Source organism: Stenella coeruleoalba (genome assembly GCF_951394435.1).
Source record: "Stenella coeruleoalba genome assembly, chromosome: 8".
Taxonomy (NCBI): domain Eukaryota; kingdom Metazoa; phylum Chordata; class Mammalia; order Artiodactyla; family Delphinidae; genus Stenella; species Stenella coeruleoalba.
The window spans coordinates 63,652,779-63,665,180 of NC_137154.1; the positions used below are offsets into that span (position 1 = coordinate 63,652,779).

A 12,402-nucleotide genomic window follows, 5' to 3' on the forward strand; every position below is an offset into this window, starting at 1 on the left:
GCTCAGAATAAGAAGAGGTCTGAGATTATAAGTTGGGAAACAGCAACATTTAAGGAATCAGATTTCAATTGATCTTTTATCAATTGATCAGTTGTCAGTTCATCCTTTTAAAAATAAATATCAGTAATATATTAGAAAGAGTAGAAGAAACAGAATGTGGAAGCAGTTTTTTCCAAATTAGCAAATAGTGGTAATCCTAATTTTTAAATCTCTAAAGCCGTATTTAATAAAATCTTTACTGAAGTTATACATTTTGTATAATCAGTTTTTCAAAAAGCATTTAATGAGATACAAGCATACAACATGGTTATATATACACACATATGTATGATGGATATATATATAGATGTATAAGTGAAGATCTATCTATATTCATGTCTTCATCTACATTGGTTTAAACTTATTTCCTCCCAACTTTCCAACTCATCCATCCATTTATTCATCCATTCCTCCATCCATCCATCCATCTTTCCCAGTCTCCTTCCCTCTATAGAATTAAGCATGCTTTGCCAGCTAGTTCCTAACACCTTGTAAGAGGGCAGCTTACTTAAATCTTAATCGCATCACTGTGGGGTTCTGTGAAAGCTTTGAAGTTGTTTCCAGGGTTGCTTAAAAAATTTGTGCCACAAAGAACTGTGATGGTAGTAACCCAGCAGGAAGCATTGGTAACATCTAGTTTATCCCTAGGTGGGCTGTTAAGAACTAGTCTTCTCTTTCTTTTTCTAGGAAGTGCTTTGTTTGTGGTTCAGAAAGAAGTTGTTCTGATGGATTTTGTTTCTGATGGATTTGCTTTGATATTTAGTATTAGTTTAGGTAAGTTGAAACTGCAGGGTGCTCAAACATGGACGTGGATTAAAGTATCAAAAATTGCATATTTATTCTAAGCATATTCATGGCTTGAGTTGTTAAATTACACTGTTGTAGTTATGAAACTCCCAAGCAGATATGACCAAAATGAATCAACTATATAATATGTGAATAAAAGAATACTTATAAACTGGCCTATAAATTCTTGGGATCTTCAAGTTTCAGTGTCATGTTCACAGGAAGAAAATTAAATTACCTTGCAGTCTTCTGAAAAGCTTACTTTGTATTATCCACTATATATAATAGAATGTGATTATAGACTCTTGCTCTAGACTGCAAGTTTACCTTATCCATTCTTATACCTTAAAGAAGTATTTTATACTCTTCTAAAACATTCTGACAGATGAAATCTATTATATTTTGAAAGACTTTCTGAAATGATTAAATAGCATCTCTTGGTAACCATTACAATGTTTAAGAACAATCACTTTGTTTTTCTTTAATCTCTAATTTCTCCTTATCCATAGAACACAGAACACACATATTTTATATATATACATAGAAGATATAAATATTTAGAATTTAGAGGTTACACCATTCTTTCTGTATTCTGTAGTGACCTTAGTTATGAAATGTGTTATATACAGTATCATTCAGAAGTTTGAGAAAGTTAGCTAAAGAATATTTACACTAAAGTTTCCAGAAAAAAAGCATTATTGTTCATCTGATGAGACAGAATAATGTCATTAGAAGATAATCCTTGGAATTTCAGTAGAATGTGAGGATACCTTTTAATCTACTGAGATGTTAAGAAAATTTAATTATTTTAATATTTTCCCGCAGGAGTAGTGATACTCTGATTACAAAGAGTTAGTTCTTACAGCAGTGGTTCTTAATACTTTTTTAGATAGTACCCTTTGATGTGCACACCCACTTACATTTTTCATGCAAGTTTAAAAGATTCACCCCCTTTCCCCATCAAAAAAAAAGAAAAGAAAAAAAAAGAAGCTTATCTGTAGTTTAAAGAAATACTCGACTAACTTTAGACTGCTTATTCACTGAGCTTCACCAGTCTTCTAATCTAGTGATTCTCAGCAGAATGGGAGTATTTGTGTATCAGAGTCTCCTGTGAAGTTTAAAAAGTTATTGTCCTCCTTGCCGCAGCCCTTCCTCTAGGCCACCTATTGTTCTAATTGGCACCTCCCCCTTCCCCATCACTGTTGTAAGCAGTGTTTTATAATATATAACTTGGTTTCCAGAGAGAATTTATTCACTAGGAAGGGAGTGACTTGTTTGTCTTCAGACCTAGGCTAGATACAGTCAAGTGTTAAATAAAATTGGTATTTAATTAGCTTATCTATTTCCTATGATACTGAACATCTCCGGAGAAGTGTTAAAATAAATCACTGTTCTCATATTCTAACCTACCAAGTTGACATTGGAATGGAGGTTAAAGACGTACCAGGTAAAGGCACCAAAAAGAGTCTGGCTATGTAATCCAACATATCATGCCCATCACAGGCATTGCCCTCTCATTCTTGAGGCTATTAGCTTTGGGTTGGAATTCAGATAAAGCTGCGAAGGAGGTGATCTTCCTCATTGTTTGGGAAGGATAAATTGAAACTTGAGACCAGAATAGGACATAATCTAATAATGATGCATCCTCAGTTTTTCCCAGTAGTAAGAATGTGTCAAGGCTTTGTTCATCCTCATCACACAGAAGCCTGCTAGGACAGCATATTAAACAAGTCAGTGAATTTTAGAATTGAAAGGTAACTTAGGACTTCCCTGATGGCGCAGTGGTTAAGAATCCGCCTGCCAATGCAGGGCACACGGGTTTGAGCCCTGATCGGGGAAGATCCCACATGCCGCGGAGCAACTAAGTCTGTGCACCACAACTACTGAGCCTGTGCTCTAGAGCCCGCAAGCCACAACTACTGAGCCCATGTGCCACAACTACGGAAGCCCGCGCGCCTAGAGCCCGTGCTTCGCAACAAGAGAAGCCACTGCAATGAGAAGCCCGTGCACCAAAACGAAGAGTAGCCCCTGCTCGCCTCAACTAGAGAAAAGCCCACGTGCAGCAACAAAGACCCAGTGTAGCTAAAAATAAATAAATTAAAAAAAAAAAAGAAAGATAACTTAGTAATGTAAAGATTTTCTGCTGTAGAAGCAGTGCATTGGAAAGAACGTGAAACTGGAGTCAGACGAACTTGCTTTTTGCTGCTTTTGTATTTTTAAGGAAACCACTTCTTTGATTCTTGGTTTTCAATAGAGTGAGGGCAGTAGTATCTGTGTTACACTTCATAGAACTAGTGAGAGGATAAAATCTGATTTCAAAATATTAATTATACCTTGTAAATTATTAAATTTTATACAAATGTATGACAAACAGATCACGTCTTTGCTTGCTAATAAATTAGTATCATTAATTGGCCCTCGCTCTGTCTGGTGGCTATCTTTTGTGATTATATTTCTATAATACATGTTTATAATGTGTTCCTTTTTATAAAACTGGGTTCCTAGAAACACCTTGCTTAGTAATTCTACCATTTGCTTAGTGTCTATAGATGCCAGGTACTATTATTGCAGGTCTGTGAAAATGTAAAGGTTAACAAGATAATCTTTGCTCAGTAAAGGTAAACAGTTATAGATGGAAGCTAGTGATGATTCTGGAGCTGGATTACTGTTAATATTAGAGGCAGAATGAGATTAGTGGAACAAATGTTTTTAACGATAGCATCATACATTAGTTCACTTCATAATGAAAAGTATTTTCAGGGACTACCACTGAAATTACAGAAATATTTTTATTTTGGTTTTTGTAATGAAGAATATTATTTTTTTCTTCGTACATAACCAGCTGTCGGTAAGAATAGGTATCACTTGAGAACGATTGAACTTTTCTGTGTATGTGTGACTCTTGGATGATGATGTTACCCTAACTTTTCTTGATATAATTTATTTAAAATAAGTACTATTAGAACATCTTTGATTTAGAATTTGGTAGGAACTAATAAGCTTGGTAAGGTTTAGTGAGAACAATTTCAATTCGTATGTACAATCATAGAAAAGAAGAGCTGAAAGGGACCTTACAGATCATCTTATCACTGATTCTGAAACACTTTTTTAGAAGGTCAGTAGACTTGTCTTGTTCTGCTGAGGTGCATTAGGACCTGCTGAAGAGGGACATTGCTGGGGGGGTGTGGCCCAGTGGGTATGCCTAGACCGCCTCCTCCTTTCAACCAGGGTGGCCCAATGATATGTTTTATATATTGCTGATAAATGTAAGTTTTTTCTTTAAGTAGTTTTTATGTTTGAAAATGTAAGTTAGATAACTAGTTTTGTTCCCTTATTTTTATGACAAAATTACAGGGTACCAGAGAATTAAAGTTAACTGGAACTCTGATTTCAGAACTTCACTTCAGCATTGTTCACTTACATCGTACTGCCTCCATGTGGCTTTAGTAAATTAAAAATCCTATTGAGCCAAGTTAAATGATGAGCAGTCAAGACTTTGTATGACTGGATCTGACATCAAGAAGATTTGATTGATGATGTTAATATCAAGACCTGGCATGATACTTAAGTGAAAGTGATTTGATATTTTTGCTTCTTTTATATATAAAGTAGTAGTTTCTTTGAGTTCTAAAAAAATGTTCATCATTGAAACTCAAATAAGTTTTTATAATTTTCAGAGTTTATTATTTGAACTCTGCCCTTGAACTCTTAAAACATTAAAGACCTCTTTCTTAGAGGATAGGATATGGTTCATTTATGGTCTCATGTGCAGATAAGTAAAATAAAGTGATTAAGGGCATAAAATTGTCCTTATCTTTGAGTTTCTAGATGAATTCTCATTAAGTAAGAGTAAATATGTATTTAGTAAATATGCAGTTTTTCTGTAAAGTGAGTGTTTACAGAGCTTTTGTTTGTCCTTTGGCATTAGAGAATTAACTTACTGCCTGACTTTTCACTTAACAATGAAATTAAAACAAGGTGATTTGTATGATTTGTAATGGCATCTAATGAACAATTGCATTGTGTGTGAAACAAATAGAAGATCTGTTTTTTAAAAAATAAATATGCATTTAGTTAAAATTGATATGGCCTTGACATTTTTGGCAAGATGAATTTGTTAGGATTCTTCCTTAAATTTAGAATTCTCTAGCATAAACATAGAATAATAGCAAATTGTACCTCTCTTCCTATTAAAAAATAATAAGGTATTAGTAGTTTTAAAAATTGAGATGTAATTGACATATAACATTATATTAGTTTCAGGTGAACAATATAATAATTAGATATTGGTGTATATTGCAAAATGATTATCACAGTAAGTCTAGTTAACAATTACTATGCAATAGTAATTTTAAAGAATTTTAATTAACGAGCATTAAACAGAATGTTTAATGACTGCAGATTAGAATGACTTGTAGAATCTATTTACAGCCAACTTAGATCAGCATAATCTATCCCTTTTCCACAACTTCTGGTAATTGTTTTGGTAGATTTCTAAAAAAATGATAAAGTGATTATTAAGTCAAATTGATGGTTAGTCTCACGCTGTCTCTTCTTAAAATTATTTGCAGGAGAGGGCTGCTCACAATTTATATGGCCAACTTGGTGAGTAATTCTTTTTTTTTGCTTTCAAGGTTTTTCCATGTACTTTTTAACCTTTTTTTGTTTGTTTTTTTGAATCAAGTTCCCTTAAAAAAAAAGAAGGAAAGAAAACCTACTTAAATTTGAGAATATTTTCTGTCTCTGTTTTAAAGGATAGACTTAAATGTTTAAAATAGCTTTGATGCTCTCTGGTTTATTCCTGTCATATATGACTGAATTGCACTTACCTCAGGAGGAAGATGATTCACGGCCCTGTGTCCTTCATGACTCTTTTTTCCTTAAAGATTAGATCTTCATCTTTGATAGGGTATATATCTATATCTGTATATGTCTCGCTATATATCTTTAACTTCATTTCATACTCTGCTTCTATTGCTAACTTCTTGTGGCAAAAAAGATTTAAGGATGAGCTTTTATGATGCACAGTTTTCTTGGAATCAGAATAGCATTCATTCTATCCAAATACTGAATATATTTAATACTATAATTAGCTAGGCTTCTAAATTTCTAAGTTTTCAGAATTGAAATTAATGTTGTCTAGTCTGATATTTACTGTAAATATATAATCAAGGTTATATGCTTTTCATTGTCAAGTTCATATTTTAAAAACATATTTGTATTAAAACCTTTTAAAGTTGTTTAATGGAATTGATAGGCGACATTGAAAAATTCAACTATGGAAAGATGAATTAATTATGTGTTTACCTAAGGATAGGTTTTTGAATTTTGTAACAAGGGAATGTAGTTCAGGGTTGTATTCAGCAACTTATTTCAGTTTCAAAATGTTTAATTTTTGCTCTGTTCTTATCATGTGTCAGTTACTGTGCTATATGCTGGAAGGCAAGATGAAGACAGTTCTTGTACTTACGGAGTTTGCTGTCTAGTGGAAAAGTCACAATAGAAATAATGTTTGAAAAGCACTGGAAGATGAATTATAGGGTGCTGTGGAAACCATAATAGTAGCACCAAACTATGCTAGGTGCTGCTTTCCTTTCTGATTTTGTAAAAAACTTAAAAATATTACATCTGCATGCTAGAATAGATTTGAGTTTTAATGCATTTTTTTTTCTTTTAGTCATACACATGCTTTTCTATACTACCACATGGTGATACTTTAATACTGAAATACTATATGTATTTACACATTTATCTTAAATTCTAAGTAAATTTCGACAAACTTTTTTTGTGTTGCCTTGTTTAGATTGGAAATTCCTGGAGAGAAGATATTTGATTTTGATTAATATAATCAATGTTGGAAAATGCCCTAAAAATACTGTATTTTTTTAAGATTAAACTTTTTATTTTGAAATAATCATAGGTTCATATGCAGTTGTAAGAAATAATAGATCTCATGTTACTCTCTACCCAGTTTCCCTTAATAGTATTATTTTACAAAACTGTAGTAGTATCAAAATTAGGATATTTACATTGATATTTACTGTAGTCAAGATAGAGAACATTTCCTTCACAGGGATCCTTCATGCTGCCCTTTTGTAGCTACATTTACTTCCCTCTGACCCTTACCTCCCATTCCTCAACCTCTGGCAACCATTAATTTATTCTTTATTTTTGTAATTTTTTAAATTCTATAATCATTTCAAGAATGATGTATAAATAGAATTATATAGTACATACTATTTGTCATTAGCTGTTTTCACTCAACGTAATTCTCTGGAGATTCAAGTTGTTCGGTATATCAGTAGTTCATTCCTTTTTATTGCTGAGTAGTATATCATGGTATGGCTGTACTAGTTTATTTAACTGTTCACCCATTGAAGAACATCTGGCTTGTTTCCAATTTTTGGCTGTTACAAATAAAGCCGCTATAGATGTTCATGTGCAGGTTTTTGTGTGAACATGAGTTTTTATTTCTCTGGGATAAATGCCCAGAAATGTAGGTGCCAGGTTGTATGGTAGTTGAATGTTTAGTTTTTCAAGAAACTGATAAACTGTTTTCCAGAGTGGCTGTACTATGTTGTTTTGATAGTGTTCCCAATTTAGAATAAACCTTTGAATCTCTTGATCTTTCTAAATGGGAAACTTTTTGTGTTAACTTAACATTAACATTTGTCTGTTAAGTAGATTTGTACTTTTTATGTCCAGATTAATAAATGTCAGTATTAGGCAAGTTTTTCAGAAAGTGCAAAATATGAATTGGTCTTTTATCTTTTGTCAGCCAGGGTCTGTAATTTAAAAATTTAATGAGATCAAAGGCTTTTACACATGGATTTTTGACTATGTCCAAAGGAAATGAATTTGTACATGATACATTCTGGATACTAATGATAGTCTTAGTATCTTCATCGTCCCTTCCTCTGAATAGAGCCTTTTATTTATACTATTGCTGTATAACTATTACTTAACTAAGAGGGTGGTTAGTGCAGAATAGGTAAGAAATACTTAGACTGAGTTTAACCTTAAGAAATAACTTTGTTCTGTAACTCTATTATGTTGCTCACTAGACTAAGTTGAGATTGTTGGCTTATTTTAACATCAACGACAAAATTTCTAAATGTTGGGAGGTTTTATTTTAAGAAAATTATACATTGTATTTAGGTATGTGTTTCTGATTTGGAAAGTAGAGAAAAACATGAAGAAGAAAGTAAAAATCATCTGTAGTTTTACTGTGTAGTAATTACTAACATTTTAGTGTTTATTTCTTTATTCCCTTCCCTTTCCTCCAGTGTACCTATATAAATACACAAACATAGATGCACATTCACATTACACATTATATACCTGTTAAAAAAATTGGGGGCCTACTGTTTTGTGACTTTTGTTACTATGCCATATAGTTTTGATTGCTTATGATATTAAATAATCATTTTTTGAGGGTGTAATCCTACCTTTTCACATACTTCTTGGTTATATTTTCATTATATTGGGTTGATTTTATACATATACACATACATACAGTCCTACTCAAAATGTTGGGTGACAGTAAAATACTCTTTAGTTAGTAATAATATCATTTTGTTAGTTTTGGCTGTGACAGTTACCCACTCCTTATTTTGGTCAGGAAATTTCAAAGGCATTGCTATGCCTTTGAGTGAATACCTGATAGAAAAATATGCAAAACTGGTTTCGTATTACCTTTATCATCTTTGTCTTTATTTTTATCAGTGAACACTTATTGAGTGCAGAGCACTTTGTTATGTATTTGGACACAAATATAGCCATTATTCTGTCCTTGAAATTAATTTAGTTGAGGGAATAAGGTATATCTAGATTTGGATTTAAAATGAATAGGTAATAAATAGTCCAAGACAGTATATTCATGTCAAATATATGATTAGACAGTACAGTCTTTAGAACTGTAGAAAAGGGAGTTATCTTTGGGCTGGGGAAATCAGAGAAGATTTTATGAATTACGTGGGACCTGAACCTTGAAGAAAGGAGAGGAATTGGAGGTAGCTCCATCTTAGAGATGTGTCACTGGTGATCACAGGACAAAATTGTTGCCTTTCCAAGGATTGCCAAGTTGAGGCCAAGGTTTAGGAACAAAAAAAAAGAAAAAGCAACATTTGCTGAGTATCTACTCTGTTAGGCACTGTTGGTGAAATTGGGGTTACCAAAATAAACAAGGTATAGTCCCTGCTTCCGAGGACCCTATATTTTACTGAGGGAGAGAGAGATGTAAGCCTTATCTCTGTTTTTTTAGCATTGATAGTTGTCTCAAAACAGAAAACAGGACAGTGTTTATACTATGTAGTTGTGAATATATGCTCTGTTTATGTGAGTGTTGTAGGGGGCAGGTAGAGAGCTACATACTCTAAATAAGGAACATCTCTATTAATGCTTTTGTTATTATAAGATCTTCCCTTGGGCTACTCTTATTACTCATGATATATATCAGGAAGCCCTGGTAAGTCTCAGTTATTAGACTTAAGTAATTTATAGCCTTAGCTATAAATGTCATAAATTATAATTAAACTAGCAGTTTTAAAGACTACAAAGTCTTACAATTTAATATAATTTAATTAATACCCATGTGAAAATGTCATTGATTTCTTGTTCTATGTTAGCAAATTTTAGAAAGAAAAGTGTACAATTTTAAAAATTGTATAATTTTTTAAGATTTTTAGCATTGTTAGATAATTAGTTATTAAAGGGCAAAATGTGTAAAAGGTACACAGAAAAGGTATGAAATAAAGAATTAAATATTTTCTCTAGCATTTGCCCAAGATATGGCTAGAAGATGATGGAAGTGTTTTCCTGGGGCTAATATGCCAGAGCCAATTACCCACAAGAACATAAGCTGCTAGCATTCAACTTTGCCACAGTATGATTTAAAGAATACATAAAAGTTTGCATTTACATGATTTCCCTTTATTTCGTTGGTTGTAACAATGACTGAGGATTCCAGTTTTTCAAAATTTATCATTTGCTGCTAATAGTTATTTAGGATGTGCTGTCAAGTTCTAGTTCATTTCTGTTTCATTTAATTATAACTTATGACATTAAAAAATCTTTCTATGTTAACTCCCTTTGAAAACTTCTCTCTGCAGTTTGCTTTATGCCACCAAGCATTCAACAATGCATGCATTTTCAAATTGTAAACATATACCTACAGGCTTGTCTCTAGCATTTGTTTTTTAATTTTGGACATGCAGTGTCTTTGATTAAAACATCTGTATTTGATTTTTCAAACATAAGGTTTGAAAATGTTGATTCATAAGTTTTCTTGTAAGACCACTTCAATTTAATTAGATCCAGCAGGTATTGATTATACATCAGCTATGCTAGGCACATGAAGATACAAAAGAAATACAAAACGGATTGTAAGCTAGTTGGAGAAATTTGACAGATGAACTCGAAAAATAATAAACTGAAAGTATTAAATTCAAAAAACGATTATAAATACTGTCTCTTAAATTGCTCCCCTAAGCCTTCCTTTTGCAGCAAATGACATCAACCATCCATCCAGTTGCTCAGGCCAGAAACTTAGGAGTTTTAACTCTTTTCTTCACCTTATACTCGGTCCAATCCATTGTAAAATCTTATTCTACTTCAAAAATATACTCTGGATCTTACAGTGACTCATTTACCTACACAGTTATAACCAGAATCTGAGCCCTAACACCTCTTGCCTGAGCTGTCTGAATAGCCTGAATGGTTTACATCCTCCCACTCCTGTCGTCTTATATAGTATGTTTTCCACATAGCAGTCAGAGTCATTGGGAATACAAATTAGAGCCTATTGATCTTCTGTTTAAAGTTCAGAAAAACCGTCCCATCCCACTTCTCACTGCACCCTGGATACAATTAAATGCCTCACAAGGCTGCTACCTCTCTGACTTCATCTACTTTCTTTTCATTCTTTACACTGGATTTCTTTTTGTCTGTAGACTACTTGAAGCTTATTAGTCCTTTACAGCCTTACCACTTGCTTTTTGTTTGTTTGTTTTTTTGCTTGGAAATCTTTTTCCCTAGGTTTTTCTTGGCTAGTATCTTCTCCTTACATGGTTCTTAACACATTGTTACATCCTGAGAGAGGCCTTCCTTTCCTATCGTAGTTAAAGCAGCTTCACCTCACCTAACTCGTAATCTTTTTCATGGCACATATAAGTAAATTAAATTTTAAATTTTAAAATTAAATTTTCTTATTTGTTGTCATTCTTCCCTCACTGTATATAAGCTGCTTAAGGGCAAGAATTCTTGCTTATTCACTGACATCCCTAGTACCTACAAACAATGTTTAGAATCATATGCTCAATGAATAATTTTTGAATGAATGGAGATTGAAAGCAAGTACTCTAGAAAATGGGAAAGATGAGAGAGAATGACCCTTCTCTTCTAAGTTGGTGAACATAATACCTGTGCTTCTTCTTTCCCCACCCCCTTCTATTAGCCTTGAGACCCAAGTTCTTTAAGCCAACCAAATGACCTTGTTTTCCCAAAGGAAGGTAAACAAAAGTGGATCTTTCCTCAGCTGAGTTCCTGAGCTAGTAGATTCGTTTGTTGGATGCTTTTTTTTTTAAAACAAGTACCAGAATTAGGGATGCTATTCCTCTCTCTGTTCTCACTCTGTTTCTTTGAGTCACATTGAGGAATGTGCTTCTCGTACCCAATATAACATTGGGCAATGTTGAGCTCTTATCTTCATTTGGTAGAAGCTGAGATACTTTGTTATCCAAGGTGACTAGATTCTTGAAAGTTGTCATGGCCCACTTGATCACAAAGGTAGACACAGAGCATGAAAAGGGGAATTATTAGAGACTCCCTCTTATTTTCTTTTACTGGAAAATTTAATACTGCGTTTTGAAGATCTGTCCATATTGTATTTACTTTGAACTTGACAGCATGTTTTCGAGACCTATGTGTGTTGCTTTATATCCTTCCACTGCATTGCTCTGACTGCTGCATAGTGTGCCAGAATATCCGTCCCCTATATATACCTTATAATAGCTTTACTGAGATATAAATCACATACAATAAAGTTTACCCCTTTGGAATTTACATTCCAGTGGTTTTTAGTACATTCACAGAGTTGTGCAACCATTACCACCATCTAGTTCATCTACTACATTTTACTTGTTCATTCTTCCAGTGATGGATTTCCAGATTGCTTCCAGCTCCTCAATATCACAGTCAATATGGTGATAGTCATCTTTATACATGACTATTTTGTGAATTTCTCTGTTTGTGCATGAATAAAGGCTAAGAAGATGGAGTTTTAGATCCGATACTTTCTGGCAAAAGGACAGAATGGCTCAGAACTTGAGACAATATCATTATTCTAGTAGTTCATTTAGAGGTAGATTTACTGGTACTTTAGGAAATAATTTTGTCTTGTGCTTCTTTGTCCTGTGTTTCTCTTTCAGTGATTTGATTACTCATCCTAAGGATTTTAGGGTTGGAGGCTGACTTTGAAGCTAGTAGGTACTAAGTGGCTTGAAGGACCACTACAGGGTCAATTAGGCCAAAGGAAAAAAGGGTGCAAATTTTCTTTAGGCATGAGTTTTTATCATAACT

At 33.3% G+C, this 12,402-nt stretch overlaps 1 protein-coding gene across 2 annotated transcripts in view; it reads left to right on the top strand.

The window, feature by feature from the left end:
* Positions 1–12,402, top strand: part of TMEM135 (transmembrane protein 135) — a 249,399-nt gene that overhangs the window by 50,615 nt on the left and 186,382 nt on the right. For both annotated transcript variants that reach the window (XM_079930169.1, XM_079930170.1), the window contains exon 4: positions 5,397–5,430. In XM_079930169.1, the coding sequence (XP_079786295.1) occupies positions 5,397–5,430 (34 nt within the window). The remainder of the gene's footprint in view (positions 1–5,396; positions 5,431–12,402) is intronic.